At 44.2% G+C, this 21,463-nt stretch overlaps 2 protein-coding genes across 8 annotated transcripts in view; one reads left to right on the plus strand and one right to left on the minus strand.

Moving 5' to 3' along the window:
* Dnase1l3 (deoxyribonuclease 1 like 3) overlaps positions 1–4,746 on the minus strand; it is a 39,119-nt gene extending 34,373 nt beyond the window's left edge. The window contains exon 1 of the mRNA XM_037208642.1: positions 4,714–4,746. The gene's annotated coding sequence lies outside the window, so the exon portion shown is untranslated. The remainder of the gene's footprint in view (positions 1–4,713) is intronic.
* A 4,116-nt stretch (positions 4,747–8,862) lies between these two features.
* The window catches only part of Abhd6 (abhydrolase domain containing 6, acylglycerol lipase), a 45,390-nt gene continuing 32,789 nt past the window's right edge, over positions 8,863–21,463 (plus strand). For 2 of the 7 annotated variants that reach the window (XM_028853815.2, XM_028853817.2), the window contains exon 1: positions 8,863–9,140. Coding sequence is in view for 2 of the 7 variants with exons in the window: in XM_037208643.1 (XP_037064538.1) it covers positions 9,191–9,263 (73 nt within the window). In the remaining 5 variants the exon portion in view is untranslated. The other 5 variants (XM_028853814.2, XM_037208645.1, XM_028853818.2 and 2 more) reach the window with 5 other exon arrangements.

A 21,463-nucleotide genomic window follows, 5' to 3' on the forward strand; every position in this document is an offset into this window, starting at 1 on the left:
TCTTTAAGAAGTCAGTGGAAGCTGTTTCCATGGAGACCTAGTCACATCCAACCAAGCTGTGTTCAAATGTAGCCCCAATGTTGAGGAGGCGTCATCACTAAAATGAAGTGCATTTCTAGCAGTTCCCCCAGCTTCTCCAACATGTCTCCCACCACTTGTGATTTATGGAGTCTTTATTGTGGCCCGCAGCATGTGTCACACAGAGCTTAGGAGGTTCTCAGGAATGCCAGGTTGGTTGACAGCATAGACTCAGCAAACAATCCTGTTCCCTGGCCCCATCACAGCTGGAGTGACTTTGGACGAGTTACCCAACCCTAAGGCTCGGTCTCCTCATTGTTAAATGGCAGAAGTAATAAGACATTCAGAGGCTGAAGACGAAAACAAATGGGTTAATGCAAAACCCCACAAATGTTAGGCCCAGAGTAGGCAAGGAGGAAATGTTCCCCACTGTCAGTGGCTAACTGCTCACCTGCCTTTTAATGAGACTAGCCTGCTTGGGAACTGGTAAAGGAGCAGGAAACATGTCACTCTGTTCACCGAAGCTGCTCTCTTCTAGCTTGGCTTGAAACACCCCCTCAGCTGTGTTTCCACATCTGTCCCGATTCTCACTGCTCAGCCTGTTTTCTGCCACTTGGGATAAAGTGATTCTAGCTCTGGCGCTGTTTCCACTCCCTGGGCAGCCAGCTGTGGTAGTAGTTATTATTTACCTATCTACTTATTTGCCAGCTTACACCAACTTTTCCTGATTCAGCACCCTGATGCTGTTTCCTTAGTACACTATACCTCCTCTAATCTCAATCCATGAGAGAGTGAAGTAGGCATGGATTTCTTAAATGAGACATAAAAAGCACCACATGGGTTTCACTGAAATACACCGTGAAACCACCTACAGATGGATGGATAAAGAAAGTTTGCTAGGTGTGCACAAAGGCATTTTATTCAGCCATAGGAAAAAAACATTTGCAGGAAAATGGCTCAAAGTAAAGATTATCATATAAAGTGAACCAGAGCTTATTTGGGGAGGGATCCCAACTGGAGCAGGGAGGGAGATTGAAGTTAAAGAGGCTGAAAGGGGAGAATATGATCAAAGTAGATGGTACACACATGCAAAGTGTCATCATAAAGACTATTATTTTGTACAAAAAAATTATATGCTAATAGTGAAAAGTGCCAAGTATAAGGCCAACCAGACTACACTGAATGAATGTTAACCAAATCCACTAGAGAACTAGAAAAGGCAAGTCAGAAATGGGAGACAGAGGTATATTTGCTATACCTATAATTATGGACTACTAAGACCATTGGAGAGAAGCTGGGGAGATGGCTTAGTGGACAAAGCACAAGGACCCGAGTTCAGATCCCCAGGACCCATGTAAAGAGCTGGAGATGGCAGCATGTACCTGTTATCCCAGCACAGGAGATCCTGAGGTCATGTTGGCCAGCTACTCTAGCCCTTCTATGAATTCCAGGTTCAGTGAGCCACCATGTTTCAAAAACTAAGCTGGAGAGAGCTTGAAGAGAACACTTCACATTGGCCCCTGACCTGAACTGGCATACACACCCTCACACTCATGTGCATACATGCATACCTATCCCCAGAAAGAAAACTATTGGGGAAATGACATGTGAGCTAGACATAGAAACACAAATGGCAAAACAAAAAAAATGAAAACATGGAAAGCTGCTCAACCTCTTAGTAATGGAAGACATGGAAACATGTGCTGAGTGACCATTTTGCAGCCACTGTATCAGAAAGGCCTGAAAATACCAAGTGTGGACAAGTTTAAATTAAAGACCTTAACCCATCTTTTTTTTGTTTGTTTTGTGTGAGTGGGAAGATTATTAAATTCTTTTTTTTTTTTTTTCTTAGAGTCTCATTAAGTAGTTCAAGCTAGCTTCAAGTCTGCTTCCTGCCTCTGGGTGTTGGGCATTCTACCACATCCATTTAAAATTTCTTTAGTTTTCTTTTTTTCTTTTCTTTTTTTTTTTTTTTTTTTTTTTTGGTTTTTCGAGACAGGGTTTCTCTGTGTAGCTTTGCGCCTTTCCTGGAACTGGCTTTGGAGACCAGGCTGGCCTCGAACTCACAGAGATCCGCCTGGCTTTCTTTAGTTTTCAATATAAATACTCAATGTTTTGGCACTACCCCTACCCCACCCCCACCCCCACTGGAAAGTGGACCTAACCTAAGGCTTTGCATGTGCTTGCTAGGCAAGTGCTCTACTGCTGTACTGTATCTGTAGCCCTTTTCCATTATTTATTTTGAGACAGTATCTCAAGTTGTTCAGACTGGCATTCAACTTGTTCTATAGCCCATTAAACTTGCAATGTTTCTTCTTCACGCTCCCTAGGCCTGTGTCACTGGGGCTAGCTGTCCCAGCACTTTTTTGCTGAATTATTCCTTCTTTAGATATGATTTCTTTATGATGAAGATGTTCCTTGTGTACATGGTACCTCTGTAACAGCTATGATGTTTCATCAGTGTTTTTAATCCACCTCTGTGTAATACCACACTATGTGAACAACTGTGCTTTTCTGTTTAAGTCCTAAAGCCTTTTTTAAAGTGGGAGTGCTTTGGCTTTTCTTGACTCTGCTCATTCCTATGGATCTTAGAACAATCTCCTTATCTCCCTTGAAAAGTGCTGTTGAAACTGTGACTGCAATTATCTTACCCCTTGTCTGATTTTAAAGCTTTCCTGAGCACTGCTTCTCCTGGCTGCATTTAGTAACCAGGTGCAGCCCTTTGTTAGAAATTAGTGACACATCTTGGGGTTCCTAGATCTATGTCTCTCTCTGCCCTATTTGAAGTGGGACCCTCAGTCATGAAGGGTTGCTAGCATAGATTATTGAAGACCACGGAAATGTTTCTGTTTGGTAAACTGGGTGGTCATTTCTATTGATCTGGTCACTTGAATTAAGTTGTATTATTGGGTACATTTCATTCTCTACTGAGCTCAGTTCTCACTGGGACTGTTTTAACCAGAGCTCTTTTTCATGGTAAAGACATAAATTAAGAAACTGGCCTTCTTGTCTTCCCTCTCCATCTGCTGGCATCCCATCTGCTCACTTCCTTTTTTAAATTCACCATTTAATTCAAATCTGGCCTTAATCAATCTTTTACTGTTAGCATTTGAATCCCAGCAATTTGCGAGTTTAGTCTTGTTTGCTACTCCTTAAAGATCCAGACTAATATTGTGGAAAACTTCCATCACTTTCCAACTCCCACTAAAGTGCTTGGAGAGTTTAAGCTTTGGGGAGGGCTCTCTCTGTGGTTCCCCAAAGTCAAACTCCGTGACTAGTGCTGGGCTCCACTGGCACTTTGCACAAGTGAACTCAATAAAGTAAGAATGATGAGTTTATGGGTGCTGAGCAAATGCTCAGGGGATAAAGCAATCTCCGTTCACTCATAAGGACCAGGGTTTGGATCCCTAGGACCCATATTAAAAAGAAACAAACCAAGGCCGGGCGGTGGTGGCGTACGCCTTTAATCCCAGCACTCGGGAGGCAGAGCCAGACGGATCTCTGTGAGTTCAAGGCCAGCCTGGGCTACCAAGTGAGTTCCAGGAAAGGTGCAAAGCTACACAGAGAAACCCTGTCTTGAAAAACAAAAACAAAAACAAAAAAAAAGAAAGAAAGAAAGAAAGAAACCAAAACAGGTATATAATCTATAATCCCATTGCTCCTGTGACAATGGGAGGGGAAGACAGGAGAATTTCCCAGAAGCTCATGGGCCAGGTAGACTGGTCTGCACAGCAGGGAACAGCAGGAGACTGTGTGTCAGAACAAGGTGAATAGTCCTCTGGCCTCCACATGGCCAACTTGGCACACATCACATGTGCCCACAGGAACACACATGTACACACACTCATGACTGTGGACATGCACACATTTAGGACTTCTTGATTTAGTCTCTCTGGGCTCATATGCTACAGATTGGCACAGTAACTTGTCTGGTTTGGGCTTTTTAAATTTTTCTTTCTGTTTGAGAAAGGGTCTTGCTACATACCTCCACAAACCCTGCAATTTAGACTCAGAGGAACATTCTCCTTGAAGGAAGGAATCAGAGTAAATGTCTCATACTTGGACTTCTATATAGAATTGGAAAGTTAGTAATATTTGATTTACAAATAAATGAATAAGTGATATTTTGGGTCAATTGGGAAGGTTTTGTTTTTGTTTTGTTTTGTTTGGGGGATTTATTTTATTTATTTTATTTTTTTGTCTTAAAAATGCCAGTGTGTCATAGATTGCTCAATATTTAGGGAGAATATTCCACATCCTTTATATTTAATTCTGTAACTGGTTTCAGAAGTAGGTAGCTTAGTAGTTTCCACACAAACTTTGTGCTCAGACATGCACAGCTGTGCATTATGACAATATTCCTGGCTGCCTTTGTGACTTCAGTGGGTTATTTAGTCTCTTGGAACCTCAAAATTTTCCTCATCTGTGAAGTGGGGTTGTCTTTTTTTTTTTTTTTTTTTTTTTTTAATTGTTGCTGGCCTTTTAAACCACAGATGTCCACGTCAGCAACTGCAACTCGGCCACTACAAGCAGCAGTTATGTCGCAAGGGCTGCAGCCGGAGGGAATTCTGTTCCCTTAGGCTCCCTCTCTTACAAAGCTATGAAGGGAACTTAACTCTCTCCCTCTAAAGAACTCAAGATTCAAAGGGTAAGGTGGAATTCTGCTCCTCAGAGAAGTTGAAGCAAGTAGCTTACCTCCTCTCCTTGCTGTGTCCTCCAAAAGGTCCTCCTGCTTCTCCTCGCCCCTCCTTAAAGACCCTTCTCCACCTGGCTCCTCCCTACCACTTCCTGTCAGCTAGTTGCTGACTCAGCCTCCTGACTGCAGGTGAATTTTATTCAACCAAACACATCTTTGCATCATTAAACAAATGTTCCAAAGCATAAGCAAAAGTAACACACCTTAAAATACCTTTCTACAACAGTGGGGCTAGTAATAGTACCCACCTAATAGACTTGTTGCAAACTTTAATGAGGTAACTCATGACAAAGCCATGAGAACAAGATGAGGCATGCAGAAAAATCTAATTAAAATTTGCCTGTTCTGTACCACTCATCCCTGGAGACATGAAGACATGAAGGAGCCCACAGCCTGGGAGAGTTGAGAGCCACCTAAATGAATACATATACGATAGTGAATTCTAGTGTGTGTGTGTGTGTGTGTGTGTGTGTGTGTGTGAGAGAGAGAGAGAGAGAGAGAGAGAGAGAGAGAGAGAGAGAGAGAGAGAGAGAGAGAGAGAGAAAACGTATGCACATGTGAATGAAGGAACAGGAAAGGTACTGCAGTGTCATCTGAACTGCAATTGAGAAGAGTTTGGTGCCTGGCTTAGAGGTGCCATGCAGATGTACTGGGGACTGGATCATGCAAATGATTTATAAGACTAGGAATTCATCCAGCTGGCATCTGGTTACATGTGGAATCTTTTGTGTTTTGTTTCTCTTTTGCAACACTTCCATGTTGAACATGGCCTTTGTATGATTCTCTGATTAAGCAATCTCCATTATTTTCTTCTTATAAACACACTCTGTATTAGTTAGTTTCTTGTTGCTGGGATCAAATACTTGACCAGGGGCAACTCAAGGAACGTAGAGTTTCATTGGGCTTACAATTAGAGGGGCTACAGAGGATGACAGAGGATACAGGGGATTGCATAGAGGGGAAAGCATGGACGCAGCTGGTCACCTTGCATCTGCAGCCACGAAGCACAGAGATGAATGCTAGTGTTCAGTTCACTTTCTTCTTTATATTCTGTCTGGAGCTCTAGACCATGGAATGGTGTCACCCATATTCACTTCACCATCTTATCTGGAAAATTCCTCAAAGACATGCCCAGAGGTTTGTTTCCTATGTGATTATAGATCCAGTCAAATTGAGAACAATATTAATCTTTATAGACATTAAGTCCTTGAGGACAGCTAGTGCATCTTGGGCCCATAAGATGGCTCAGTACTCACAGTGCTGGCTGCCAAGTCTGATGATCTGAGTTCTAATCTCAGGATTCATATAATGAAAAACAAAAGAGCCAACTCCTATAAGTTGTCCTCTGATTTCCACACACATGCCATAGTGGTGCATGCTTACAAACACACACACACACACACACACACACACACACACACACACACACACTCAATTAGTGTCTTTTAAAAACTTAAACCAAACAAACAGCATGACTTTTCATCAAGTACCTAGCATGTGGTAAATCTGAAGTAATGTTTGTAGCTAGAGTTTTCCTGCCTTGCCCACAGTCAGGACAAATCTTTGTCACCTGCCAGTCCCACAGCCACTCAGACCCAACCAAGTAAACACAGAGAATTATATTGCTTACAAACTGTATGGCCATGGCAGGCTTCTTGCTAACTGTTCTTATAGCTTAAATTAATCCATTTCTATAAATCTATACCTTGCCACGTGGCTTGTGGCTTACTGGAATCTTCACATGGTGCTTGTCTTGGCGGCCGCTGGCAGTGACTCCTCCCACCTTCCTGTTCTCTCAATTCTCCTCTCTGTTAGTCCCGCCTGGCCACTGGCCAATCAATGTTTTATTTATTGACCAATCAGAGCATTTGACATATAGACCATCCCACAGCAAATGTTTGATGAATTAGTAAGTTAGTGAATGCTTGACTCCTAGCTCTGCTGTGAGTTGGCTCTGAGATCTATCTTGTAATCTCTCTGCAACGTGGTGCATGGCATGATCATGAGGACTGCATTATTTGATGCCCAGTGACTGCAGAACAAACACACATTAAGCAGAAGCCACTGTAGGTACTATTCATCTCTGACTGATGTTCTGTGGAGTCTAGGACACCTCTACAGACTTGTGATGGGACAGAGTCTGGGGCACTCTGCCAGGAGCTTTCAAAACTCTTTGATAAAGCTGGAGTGAGACCTGGCAGCTGATAGGAAGTTTCTGTTCAGTCAGGAGAAAAGGAAACTCCCAAGACTGCTCTAGTAATTCTGCTTCTGACTCCTCAGTGGTAGCGCTGAGAGTGTCACTTACTCATTGGGATTGGTGGTGGGAGAGGCAAGGTGTTGGGGGATTTTTTCATTTTTTCCTACATTCTTGGCTTCAATGTAAGACTGGAGTTTAAGGCTTCTCTCTTGTCAGTCATCCTGTGAAGAGTCACCAAGAATGTGACTTGCCCCTGAGGTTTAATTAAGTATGTCCACATAATGAAACTGTGAGGGGAAGAGACTTGGCTACAGACACTTCAGGCCCTTGGAGGCCTGGGACCATGGGGCATGAATTAAAGGAGTAAAAAGGAGGATTATCTACCTATTTTTAAGTTTTTGACATGCTAGGGGTCAAGCTCAAGGCCTCATGCTTTTTTTTTTTCTCCCTACTGAGACTCACTATGTATCCCTGGTTGGCCTAGAACTCATAGAGATCCACATGCCCCTGGCTTTCTAATGCTGAGACTAGAGAAATGTGCCATCAAACTTGTCAGGCCTCAGGATACTCTATCACTAACCTGTATCCCAACCCCATTTTTAAACCACCGAGGAGGGAAATTTAAGGTAGTTAAAAAACAATTGCTTTCAAGTACACACAGAAGAGATTACAGATGACTTCCAGGCTGGACCTTCTAGGATGTTCTTTGTTCATTGATCTCATTGCTTCACTAATTAAATCCTGAAATCACCCCTCAGCATCTGTTTGGTAAATGCTCCCAGACTCCAAGGTTGCAGGTCCTACAATAAGGGGCCCATGGGGAAGCCAGTGTAGCTCATTTGTGTTCTTTACCATTCTGGGTCTGTTGTGAGGCCCTGGTGGGCAGGTGGGTTGGAAAAAGCACAAATGTGACTCAATGAGGAGAAAGAAGGCCACCCGCTTTTGATGGGTGATTTGTCATGGAAGCTGTGGAAACAGTTCCCTGTAGTGAGTCAGATGCAGCCCTTGAGTCCTGAGTGATGAGGTAGCCAACATCTGGCATGACGATGACCCAGCCTGAGCCAGGAATCCTTTCCCAGACTTTGGAATAAGTTCCAGAAACTTGATCCAGAAAAACTTTTTCAGACAGGAGTGTGCACCGGTGGTTTCAGAGACCTCTGCTTGGAACCTCTGAGGCTTCTTGTCCATTCTTAGAAACTAAGACACGCTCAGCTTAGTCCAGATCTACTTGCTGCAGAACCTGGTGGGACGTGCTGGGGGCTGCCCTTACTTACAGAGGATGTAAGTGGTCCAGAGTCCTGTGGGACACTGGTTCTACCCATGTTTGGAGGTAGAGGCAGACAAAGGGTCTAGTATTCTGTGCTGTGAGTATAGGGCCGGGTCCTTTGCTCATCTCTGTGCAGCCATTCGGTGCTCAATACACATTTGTTAAGAGAGCAACTGGGTGTTTTGACTGGACTTAAGCTTGCAGCACAGTGTGAGCCTAAAGGGATTTAGAGAGGGCTTCCTGGAATGACATCTTAACTGAAACTTTGGAACAGGAAGAACAGCCAGGCCACACTGTCCTTTACTTGGTCCTAGGAAGGAAAAAACGACAATATACTTTTCGGAAAGTCTTTCTAGATGCTAAACACTAGGATCTCACCCCTCCATCCCTACCAGTAGTCAAGTCTTACTTCTCCCAAGAGCCCCTAAACTCTCAAAGTTAAGATCCTACTTGAATCTTTTTGGTGGGTGAAAGGCTCAGTAGCGCCAGGCACACAGTAGATGCTCAGTAAACGAAACAGTGGCTCCGTGAACTGTGGCTTCGCCTGGCAAGGTGGCAATATTTGCTCCCTAATGCCTGCCACTGCACACTCTTTATGGGAGGGATGATTCGGTTCGGCCTCTGGGAACCCATTAGATGCTTCTGCCTTAGGTTCCCGGTTGTTGGAGGCGGGCTGCTGGGGAGGGACTGAACTGCCGGCTTAATGTTTTGAGCTAGTAACGCGAATTAGATCAGGGTAGCGGTCCAGCGCCCCCCAAACAAAACCCGGTTGCTGAGTGAGACACAACGCCGGCTGCGAGCTGGGCTGGTTTTTCTGTCGGAGGACGCGAGCAGGGGCGCGTTGCGCCTTTAAGGAGTTCAAGCCAAGCCTTTCGCCGAGAGCTGAGAGTGCGCAGGTGCGGGGACCTGGGGACGGAGGGCCGTGATCCCGCAACTGGACCCCGGCTTCTGTGGTCGGTCAGGTGAGCGAGGCGGAAAGGAAGGCGACGGCAGCTGAGCTCTTAGGAGAGGGATGACAGCCTCCCACGACCTGGCTACTTGCCCCCACTTTCCGAGGCCAAGCCCTCCACCCCAGCATCGCAAGGGTGAATGCAGCTGGGTCCGAGATACAAACCTCCCTTCCTGTTCTATTTTCCCGCTCTCTCTCTTAAGGGGCGGGGGGCGAGGGGTGGGGTGGGGTGAGGAGGTGGGGGGGTGGTGGTGGAGGGGAGGCCTGGTGTTCCCAAGCCGGGTCTCTCCACTGGCTGGCTAACTGCCAGCTTCCTTAAGCCCAGGGATGGAGTGAGGACTGAGTGGAATATGCTTCCTATTTCTCTTCCTCCTCCGGATCCACCTCGCTTGCACCAGCCGAGGTGCCTTTCTCCTAGTGCCAGGGTGGACTTGGTCCCCCACTCCCTACTCCAACCCTGCTGCCTTCACCGCTCTAAAAGCAGGGCTACAACTCGCTTTCCTGGTACCAGGGAATTGCGGCACTGTTTTATGGATTCGTAGTCTTATTGATAGAAACATTTTAAATCTCGGGAACCATGCTGTTGGAGTTTGAGCAGAAAACTGAGCTGTAAATCTCTGGCTGATGGAAGGAGGGAGATGAAGAGGAAAGTCGTGCCCTTTGAGTTAGGGTCAGCACAGGCTCAGCAATGGAAACTCTGCAAGCAACTGTGTGGAAGGGCTTTGAGTATCAGGGAGTGACAATGTTCAGAATGTCGGTGGCAAGCATGATTAGCTTTTTGAAAGAGAGCTCAAAAGAGTGGGCAGTCTTAGCAGTGAAGATATGTAAGCAGCTGCCTCCGGGGAGGGGCTTCTGGGGTCTATATGTACTTATCTCATTAAGTGATAATTATTCTTACCATTACCTTAACACATCTTCAGGTATATCAGCCTTGCTAAAAGGTGGTCTCCTGCCTAGGTGATTGATAGGCCCAGTTGGATCAGCTCTTAAAGACCATGCTTTACCAGGAGGAAATGCTTTCTTTTGGGGGGGCCTCAAGAAAGACCATCAGCCTCTAGTTTCTTCTCTTGCATATGGTACTTGAACTCTTAAAGAAGGGAAATTATGATGCTTCCTTTTCTTTTTGTCTTTTTCTTTTCACTTTAATTTTTTGTTTTTGTTCTGTTTTTCGAGATAGGGTTTCTCCGTGTATCCCTGGCTGTCCTAGAACTCTCTGTGATCAGCCTGGCCTCAAACTCAAGAGATCTACCTGCCTCTTAAAAAAAAAAAATGCCTTGCCAGGGAGACAAGAGGTGGAGCCCAAAGCTCATGAGTCCATTCTCTAAGCCTGTCTGGCTACCTAACAATCCTAAATGACCTAGTCCCATGTCACCTCCCTTACTATAAGCAAGCAGACTTCTCTCCTTCCACTGACATCAAACCTCTTTTGGGCTTCTGGTACCTTAGCATGTCCCAACTGTCTTTCCCTTTGGCAGAGTCAGGAAGCTGGTCTAACCACTCTGACAGCCAAAGCAGGCTTTAGCATCCCTGCTCACACGGGCTTTCTGGTCTCCTTAGAGATGCAGATTGTATAATGCTAGCTGCTGGGCTGAGCACGGGTGAGTTACTCCCACACCCTCAGACCTGTGGGGAGGCCAGATCAACCTAGTGGGCCCGGGGTGGGGGTGGGGTGGTGATCAAACTGGCTGAGGGTTTTTTTTGTTTTGTTTTTTTGTTTTGTTTTTTTAAGGCTCTAGTGGTTAAGAAAAGGAAATAGAGGAGAGTCCTGAAAAGGAAATAGAGGAGACAACCTTTACTTCACTCCCTGCTCAGAAATCCCTCAAGGCTGGCTGCCCCCAGCTGGTAGTTAAATGTTGAATGTAATTATACTAACTAACCAAAGTAAGCAAGTACTGAGTGCCTGATTCTGTCCTAAGCCACTTAAAGAACATAACTGGCAGTACTGCCTTGATAGCCCCATAAGGTGGGTGTCCTGTTGATGCAGTTCTTAGGGGAGTGATGTGAGATGTCCAGAAATGGGCTCTTCCTGAGATACACCAAGTATGACCTCAGGTTCTCTGAGCCACTGATTTTTTTTCTAACCCAGTTTTAATGACTTTAATTTTTTTTTTTTTTTAATTTATGTCTATGGATGTTACGTCTGCATGTATGTCTGTGTACTATGTGCATGCCTCGTACCTGTGGAGGTCAGAAGAGGATGTAAGATCTCCTGGGACTGGAGTTACAGATCTTTGTGAGCTGCCATGTGGGTGCTGAGAACTGAACCTGGGTCTTCTGCCAGAGCAGCAGTGCTCTCAACTGCTGAGCCATCTGTCCTGCCTCCATGACTAACTTCTTATAAACACTTTTTTAATATAGCGAATAGAAATGTGGTACCTGGGTTTTTGGTACTGATTTATTTTTCTAAAATTAGGCTTTGTGGACTAGGGGTGGGGGAGATGGAGTACTAGAGCACTTGTCAGGAATGTGATAGGATGTAAATTAAGTTGCTCTGATCATCAGGGAGTCTTTAGTGATCTACAGGATTCTCTCTCTCTCTGTCTCTCCCTTCTCTGTGGAAGCCGACAGGTAGGTTGGTTTGTAAAGTAATAGTGGGCCCATGGTTCTGAACCATATAACACTAAACTCCCTCACTGTAGCACAGCTGGGTCACAGGGAGAAAGGCTCACGTTATAGGGTGGCATATTTGCTTTATTCATATGTAAAAGGTTTTCCCCACAGTGGCAGGATTGGGCCTACATCTCTACTCCACTTGCTGTGTAGCCCTGGACAGGTTACCTACTCTCTGAGCTTCAGCTTTTAGGGACTGTTCCTACATTAGAGGAAAGTATTGATTGATAAAGTAATATGCAGAGCCCATTGTGTGAGCCACCAGTATTAGGAAGAGCCGTGATTGTTGACCACTACTTTGAATTACAGAAGCTATATTTAATCACAAATTAAGCAGCTTACACCCTCTACTTGAAAGTGAGTTCGGGCCAAGCAAAATAAACATTTTTTTTTTTTTTTTAAACTCAGAAAGGCCTCTAAAGCTTTTGTTAGCTTTAACCCATCTTCTGCCTTTGCACTAAAGGTGCAAATTGGTCTTCCCTTTCTTGAGCTTTTAAAACTGATGAGCTTGTGAGCTATGTGAGGGATCTGTATAGGGAGAGTGAATGTGGCCACACAGTTTGTGCAGTTGGAAGTATTTACTCAATTTCATGCAAGGAGAAAAAACCTGTCTTAGAGATGGTCTTGGTTCATAGACTGTGTTGCTGATACAAGCCTGTCCTGTGGGGATATGTTAGAACCAAGGATCATTTTTGGGTTTGGGAGGGAAAAAATGGTGAGTGTTTTATCCTAGTAGACTGATGAGCAGCTGAGAGAATATTCTTTACCAGTTCCTGATTATTTTGGTGACTAGATCAGTTATTGTGCTGTGTCTTCAAAAAGAAGGGCAAGACTCCTTTAAAAGTGTTTGTAAGCTGGGTGTGGCAGCACACACCTTTAATCCCAGCAATGGAGAGGCAGAGGCAGGAAGATCTCTGAATTCGAGGCTAGCCTGGTCTACAGAGTGAGTTCCAGGACAGTTAGGGTTACACAGAGAAACCTTGTCTCGAAAAACAAGAACAAACACAAAACAAACAAAAGAATTAATTTGCAGTATACCAAGAAGCAAGCAAGGTCTGCAAGTTGTTTTTTTTTTTTTTAAAAGGGGTGGGGTACTTACTGGTATGGGTGCTGAACCTAAGGCCTTATACATGTTAGGCAGGTGCTCTACCACTGAGCTACATGTTCACCTGTTAAAAAACGTTAAAAATTAATTGCATGTTTATTTGTGCATATCTGTACATGCATACCACAGCACACATGTGAGATCAGAAAAAACTTTGAAGAGTTGGCTCTCTTCCACCTTGTAGGTCCCAGGGATTGAGCTCAGGTTGTCAAAGTTTGGTATCAGGCGCTTCAATACTGAACCATCTCACCAGCACACACACACACATACACACACCACCACCACCATCAATTTTTCTTTTTAATTTTGAAACGGTCTCAGACTGACTGAGGCTGGCCTTGAACATTCCTGTAGTGCTGGCAGGCTTGGCCTTGGTGTTCTCCTGCCTCAGTCTCTCTTGCAGCTAGAATTATAGGCTTGTACTACCAGGCCAGTGGAAAATGTTACTTTTTAATTTCTTTGAAATTGCATTTAGTTGAAATCAAAATTGACAAAGATGTTGAATTTAGATATTTTAAGATGTAAATCTTTGTAAATTTTGATGTTCTAGGAAATGTAAGAAGGCTGTAGAACTTTATTTTTGTGACCCTGTAGGGACAGAAACACTTTCTGGGTTTCTAGTATAGTAACTATTAGTCACATATTGCCATTTTAAAAATTGGTTTAAATTAAATTTAAAATTCAGTTCCTCATGTTTGAGGCAGGACTTCATGAACACCATGTATAACTCAATGAAACCTCAAGAAAGCTGCCTGTTGGTGGCAATATTTTTTCTTTCTTTTTTTTTTTTTTTTTTTTTTTTTTTTTTTGGTTTTTCGAGACAGGGTTTCTCTGTGTAGCTTTGCGCCTTTCCTGGAACTCACTTGGTAGCCCAGGCTGACCTTGAACTCACAGAGATCCGTCTGGCTCTGCCTCCTGAGTGCTGGAATTAAAGGCGTGCGCCGCCGCCGCCGCCGCCGCCGCCGCCCCCCCCCCCCCCCCCCCAGCTAATAATTTTTCTTTCTACTAAATTCTCTACAGGCCAAGAAATGGAGTACATAGAGGATGTGTCATTATGTGGAAGGAGCATCAGAAATCTTTTTTACACTTGTTTTGACTGCACCACTGGTTTGTCTACTGCCATGGGGGTGGGAGTTCCAGAAGTTTTATGCTGCATTCTATGCACACTTAGAGCTGTTGGTGAGGAAGGCTCCCCTGTAGCTCAGTGGTGAAGTTCTTGCTTAGCTCTTGTAAAGTCCTGAGTATTTAGACTACCTACCCTCGGGGGGAAGGCTCTGGGACACATATATCCTTTTGGGACAGGAAGTGTGGTTTTGTTCCATTTGCTTGGCATGCATGAAACCCTTGGCTCCATCCCCAGCATCACATAAACTAGGCATGGTGGTGCATGCCTGTAATCCCAGTACTGAGGTGAAGGCAGCGGATGAGCAGTTAAGGTCATCCTTGACTACAGAGCAAGCTTGAGACCATTTTGAGTTGTATGACACAATTAACCAGCCAAGCAGCAAGGATTTTAAAAAAACAGTACTGTTGGAAGGCTCTACTCCTGAACCAGCTGAATCAGAGAGATTCTGATATGGAATCAGGCTTTAAGAGTCTGAAAACTGTGAGTTTGGAACCCTTGACAATGGAAGACATTATTTCTGGGTAACTTTTGTGCATTTTTCTGAGTTTCCATAGTGATGAGACAGTAGTAGAAGTCTCAGCCAGAGTAACTTTGTCCCCCAGGAGTTGTCAATTTTGTTTTGTTCTGTTTTGAGACTTTTCTACTTGTCATAGTTTGTGAGCAGCTTGAGTAGGTGAAGGCCACGGATGCTGAAGGCAGGACAGTCAACTTTGCTCATGTGGCACCCATTGCCACTTACTACGAATCCTGACATGTTCATGCTTTTCATGACATGAAAGTGCCTCTTGACATTGGATATAGCTGTCTCTTCCTAGAAGAGCAGGTACCTGTATGTCAGGTAGTTGTTGTTCCTGTGGCTGCTTGGGTGGGGTTGGCTGGGCCTCTGTGGTACCGAAAGGGAGCAGCCAGTGCTGGAAGGGGTGAGCTGAGGTACCTAACTGTTGCAGGTTGGGATCCTCCTCTTGTTAAGTAATTAGCTAGAATTACAGCAGCCTTTGTCTCAGAGTTTTTCAGAATCTTTGGCTGTTGGCCAAAGAGGTTTGCTTTGTCATGTACACAGTTTAGCAGTCAAGAGCTATACACTTGAGGACAGAACAGTAAGTTAACCCTGAGTATGAGGACAGCAGCACAGACCCTCTTCATATAGCTTAAGCAGTTGGATAGTCCCTGAGCAGGGTAGGGGATGGTAGAGTAAAGTTGTGGTGTGTAGGGAACTGCCTGACTGCTGGGCCAGCAGGCTAGTCTTCCTTGCTGGGTCTTCCAGTATCTGCCAGTCACTCCTGTGAACCTTCTCTTGCATCATGTCATCCCCACACTAAGGTTCTGAGAGGTTAAGTTCAAAGCTCAGTGGCTGGTCAGGAGCAGAGCAGAGATCTGAACCCACGTTACTGAAGTGCAAACTGGAACCCTGGGGGGCGGGGCACATGCAGACAGGGAGTACAGGGCTTAAAAGGACCGAGTGTGCCAAAGTCCTGGAGGCGTGAAAGGATCTGATGTGTTCAAGGCTTGTGGAGTAGTCTGTGAAAGTGTTCCTGAACAGGTGGTGAGTAACAGAAGAAAATGACTCCTGAGAGCTGGGCAGGCACAAGCTCCTAGTTAGCCTTGCACCTGATGCTGAAGGCCCTTGTGAACCAAGGAGCAGAGGAAAATAAAGCAGTGTGACCCTCTGGGTCTCAGCTGCCTCATTGACCTGCAGCCTCTAGCAGACTATTCTGATACTACTACTATGGTAGTCATAGGAATGGAGTGAGAATATCGCCTGTGTTGATACTGGCTAGGTGACCCTATGGATTCATGACTCCTCCACGAGAGATGGTATGGTGGCTGCAGGGGCTTCTTTGTTCTCGTTCAGAGAGTTGCTTGTATTTTGACTTTCTGGTATACTGTTTGGAATTCACCAAGTGTCCACCAAGGGGTCTTAAGAGTTTATGACAAGTCAAAGTCATGATCTGGTTCATTCAAAAGTCTTGGGGGAGGAAGAATGAGTGAGATGAACTGAGGGTGCAGAGGAAACCCTAGCTGAGGATCGATCTAACTTCCATGTTCTACCAGAAAGAACCACAAAGAAGATGAAATGTGTAACAGCTGTCCTATAGGAGAGAGGGACCAGTGGCGAAGAAGAGAAAGCCACTGCTGTGCAGTCTCTAGAGGGCCAGGCCATTAATTGATCTCATATCTCAATCAGCCAAAGGATCCAGCTTGGAGCTGGGAGAAAATCCTCATTAATGGATTCATGGACATGTAATACTATGTCCCATTTTATCATAGCTTCTGCTGTTTCCCACTCTGGTGTACAGGCGCAAGCTCCAGGAGCACCCATAGTTTGTTCTGTGTCTTCCATGCCATAGATTTTTGTAAGTGTTGAACAGTCACCACTCTTAATGGACAGGCAAGAATTCATGAAATCAAAGCAAGTGATGTTTGAGAGACTCCTGGCTGATATGTTGAGGCACTGATAGGACCTGATATTTTTAGATTTTTCAACAGTTAAAGACAGGGGATAAGCACCCCTTCAGGGGACAGAGACTAGAAAATTAGAGGCTTGAGGGACCCTTAAGAAATGAAACTGAGATACGTTTGCAAAAAAATAGCCTCTTGATTAGCACCATGGTAACCAGAAGTTAACTGGGTGGACTCTTCATGGTACTAACAGTCTATGATGCTTTATTCTTTGTTCTAAGAATTAGCACAGGGTTGTAATTAAAACACAAATTTTGTTTAGTGTTTGTTATTCCATTTGTTTGTCTGTTTGAAACAGGGTCTCAGGTATCCCAGGCTGGCCTCAAACTCACTAATGGAGCTGAAGATGACCTTGCCTTTCCTACTCTCCAGGCTGTGATTACAGGTGGCTACAATGTTACCCACTTTATATAGTGCTGGGGATGGAACCCAGAGCTTTGTGCATGCTGAGCTACAACCTCGCCCCTTACTTATACAAAAAATTTAAGTTTACTGTGAAAGAGTGTATGGGTTCCCAGTGGCAAACTCCTGTTCATGGCATCTTAATTTTTTTAATTAGCATACAAAGTAACAGGGTTCTTTGGAATTTTCAAGCATCCTTTGTTTTGGTTGATTCCCCTTTCTCTCTCTTACCTCTCTCCCTCCCGGCTTGTACTCTTTGCCTCCAGTATTGTATGTGTTCTGTTACTCTGCCTAATGCCTTTCCTTCATACCTCTTTTTCCTCCCTCATGGTCACCTTTGTAGTTTCATAACCTGTCCCCACACTCATTCCCTAATAGACACACATATGTAAGAACTAGAAACTGGGATCTGCATATGAGGAAGACTATGGTCTTTGATATCTGTCTTTCTGAACCTAGTTCTTAATGTAGTGTTTTCCAGTGCTATCCATCAACTATGAAATTTTAAGTGTGGTTCTGTCTCTCCCCTTCACCTCCCCTACACTCTTTTCTCTCCTCTCCTCTTCTCTCCTTTCTTTCTCCTCTCCTCTCTCTCTCTCCTCTGTATCTCCTCTCTCCTCTCTCCATTTTTCTCTCCTTTCTCTCTGTCTGACAAGGATCTCTTTTTGTAGCTCAGACTGTCCTTAAACATGATCCTCCTGCCTCAGCCTCTTGAATGCTGTGGGGTTCCAGGCAAGCACCACTAGGTCTAGCTTTCATGTCCCTTTTCTTGTGTTCATAGTTGTTAGGTTACTGGGACTTCTGGAGAAGAGCTTTTGCCTAGAAAGAGGGAAGGGACCAGCTCACCGAGGTCCAGGTAGACTTTGTGCCCTCCAAACCTTGCCACTGTTTATTTTGACAGGGCTCTTTTTCTGTGTGAAGCTGGCTTTCTTCCTATAATCAGAAAGACTTTTGACTAGCCGTATCTCCTTTGCTGAAGACAAACCTCTTTAAACTCCTAGCTCTTTGAGAGCAAGTTTGGGCAACTGGAGAATGTTTTGGGGTGCCCAGTTTCCATTCTAGGCCTCTACCATAGCACACATGGGGGTATTTTGATTTCCTTTTAGTCCAGTGGAAAATACTTGCCAATATGGTGCTTTCTCTGGCATTTTACCTTGAGGGAAGATGAAAGCTTATAGTGTGATCCCCAGACCCTGGAGCTAAGGGACCACATGAGGAGCTGGTCAAGTGGCTTTGGGTTTCTGTTTTAAACAGATGGAGAGACTGGTTTGGATTTCAGTGGTGTTGTCTTATTTCAAACATGATTTCCAGAAGGTGGTTATCTTAGACTATCACAGCTCATATTTGGCTCAAGAGTCAGATATTTTTCACATGCTTGCCTTTGCCAGGACATGAGCTGTGTGTCTTGTGGCCTTGTTTCTTAGACAGTAAGAGTTTTGAAAGTTTTGCCACAGATACACAAGCCCTCTTCTTTTAGCTAAGTTCCTGGTTGATCTGTCTAATTGGTCCTGCCTCTGTTGGTTGAATCTCCAGGGCTGGGTGGCAAGACTTTCTGTTTCTCTCTGATCCTCTGCTCATGGGCACAGCCCAGCAGGCTGAGCTGCCTTGTCCACAGTGTCACTAGAGTGGCAGAATTGGGGAGCAGCTGTGTCTTGACTGGTTCTTGAACAAGAACCCCCAGGGAAATCAGTCAGTGGTGCTTTATGAACTTTCTCATCAGCTTCTTCTGAACCATAAAGGAGACAGGAAGTCATAGCTTAACCATGGATATATTGTTTCAGGGTGGAAAGTCCTTATCAGTGTCTATCTTAGAGTACTGGATCTTGAACCTTAAAGACTGAAGTTCTTGCTGGTGTGTACCTAACCTCTGTACTGTCACATAGGTCACGAGGTGTGCGGCGCCGCGCGGCCCGACTCCCCCCCCCCTGAATATTATCTTAATGTAGGCATTCAGCTTATGTGCCTAATATATGGAGATAGAATTGAATTTTTTATTTCTTCACTCATAAGGTTTGATTGCTCTCTCTCATTGGTCATTAAGCCAATAGAACTTTTAATGATAATGTAATTAGTCTGTATTTCACCATCCAGTCAGTATGGTAGCCACAAGCTACATGTGCATGTGGCCATTGTGTATGGCTAGTGCAATAAAGGAACCAAATTTTAATACTCCCCCCGCCCCCCCGTGTGTGTGTGTGTGTGTGTGTGTGTGTGTGTGTGTGTGTGTGTGTGTGTGTGTAGATCAATGTCAGGCATCTTTCTCTATCCTTTCTACCTGCCTACCTAGCACTAGGCTTGCAAGAGTGTGCTCCTACTCCTGGCTTTCCACATAGGGGCTAGAGATCTAAATTCAGGTGTTCGTATTTGTGTTTAAGGAGCTACACATAACTAACTAGTAGCTATTGAACCGGCGATACAGGATAGCTCCTTGTTTAAAGAGCCACACATAACTAGTAGCTAGGGAGCAGGCAGTACAGGGTAGCTCCTTTCATTTGAGGAGTTTATATTGTATTTGTACTGAAATGGAGAGAAAGACTTCATTCAGGTACATGGTAGCAGTTCAAAAGGCACAAGAGAGTATCCATTAGAATTCTTCCTTTTAGGGGCTGGAGAGATGGCTCAGCAGTTACGAATACTGACTGCTCTTCCATAGGACCCAGGTTCAATTCCCAGCACATACATGGCAGCTCACAACTGTTTGTAACTACAGGGATTCAGACACCCTTACATACTACTTGCAGGCAAAACACCAATACACATGAAGTAAAAATATACGAAAGAAAGAAAAAAAGAAAGAAAGAAAGAAATCTTTCTTTCACTCTCTTCTCTGCTTCCAACCCCCAGTTTCCCTTCCCAGAGCCAACCCTTATTTCCAGAGCCATTTTATACACATGCAAGCATATCATATATGTTTTCTCTCCCATTCTCTTTTCAATTCAGAAGTCTATTTTATCTGCCATCTGTTTTGGTTTTGCTTGTTTACTTGTTTGTTTGTTTTTTTTTCCCAGACTGAGTTGCTGTATAGCTCATCCTACCCTTGAACTCCCAACCCTTCCACTTCAGCTTCCTTCCTTCCTTTCTTTTTTCAGTTTAATTCAGTTTTATTTTTTTCAAGATAGGGTTTCTCTGTGTAGCCCTGACTGTCCTGGAACTTGCAGCCTTCTTCAAGGCTGGCCTTGAACTCAGAGGTCCACCAGCCTCTGCCTCCTGAGTGCTGGGATTAAAGGCATTTGTCATTCCATGGCCAGGATCTGTTTCAGCTTTTGGAGTGATGGAATTATAAATGTGTAATACCATGCCTGGCTGCTCTACTGTCTTCTATTTCCTTTTTTTTTTTTTTTTTTTTTTTTAGAAATTAACAATATACCTTATTATTCATTACCCACTGGGACAAATGGGACTACCTCATTATTTTAAAATGTATTTATTTTTATGTGTTTGAGACTTTTGCTTGCATGTATGTGTATGAACAATGTGTGTGCATGGTACCCATGGAGGACAGCAGAGGGTATCTGATCTGGTGGAACTTGAGCTACAGTTGTGAGCCCCCATGTGGGTTCTGGGAACTGAACCCTGGTCCTCTGCAAAGCAACAAGTGCTCTTAAGCACCAAACTATCTCTCCAGTCCCAAATAAATGTAATTTTTTAAAGATAAGATCTAAGTACCACTGCTGGTTTGGAAATCACAGTGTAGATCAGGGTGGCTTCTGACTAACAGAGATCCACCTACCTCTGCTTCCCAAATGCTGGAATTAAAGGCATGCACCATCTTGCTTGGTTATATGTCCTATTATTTTAATTTTAATGGCTTTATATAATCCTTTTTTGTTGTTGTTTTGTTTTGTTCTTCAAGACAGAGTTTCTCTGTGTAGACCTGGCTGTCCTGAAACTCCATCTGTAGACCAGGCTGGCCTTGAACTTGGAGATCCACCTGCCTCTACCTCCCAAGTGCTGAGATTAATTTCATGCACCACCGCCGCCCAGCTATAATCTCTTTAAAAGCTATGCCATTTATTCACCAGAGCCCATGAAAGTGGGCATATTATTTGCTTCCAGTCTTTCATTATAGTATGTTGTAATAAGTAACCTAGTATCAAGATTTTATATATTATTTGATAGAAAATAAGGATGAGCTGGGTGATAGTGGCACACGCCTTTAATCCCAGCACTCAAGAGGCAGAGCCAGGGGATCTCTTATGAGTTCAAGGCCAGCCTGGTCTACAAAGCGAGATCCAGGACAGGCACCAAAACACCACAGAGAAACCCTGTCTCGAAAAACAAAACAAAACAAAAGAAAAAAACAACAAAAGAAAAGAAAACAAGGATGAACTCCTAAAAGAGAAAGCACATTATTATGTCAAGGGAAGGGACAGCTTACATTGCCACAGGTTTTGACAAGTCCATGGAGTTTGTTGATGGGTGTGTAAACTGGTCCAGGATGTGAGAGCACATCCTCATCACATAGTCTATGGATCCTTGGGTTTTTACTGTTTTTGCTGATGATGAGTGAGAGCCCCAACTCATGGATTTAGTTTACCTGTGTCTTATTGTAAATGAGATTGAGCATCTTTTCATGGGTTTAAGGGCTGTTTCTGTTTTCTTCCTGGGAAGTTATCCAGGTAACTTACTCACT

Source organism: Peromyscus leucopus, chromosome 9 (genome assembly GCF_004664715.2).
Source record: "Peromyscus leucopus breed LL Stock chromosome 9, UCI_PerLeu_2.1, whole genome shotgun sequence".
In the NCBI taxonomy this organism is placed as follows: domain Eukaryota; kingdom Metazoa; phylum Chordata; class Mammalia; order Rodentia; family Cricetidae; genus Peromyscus; species Peromyscus leucopus.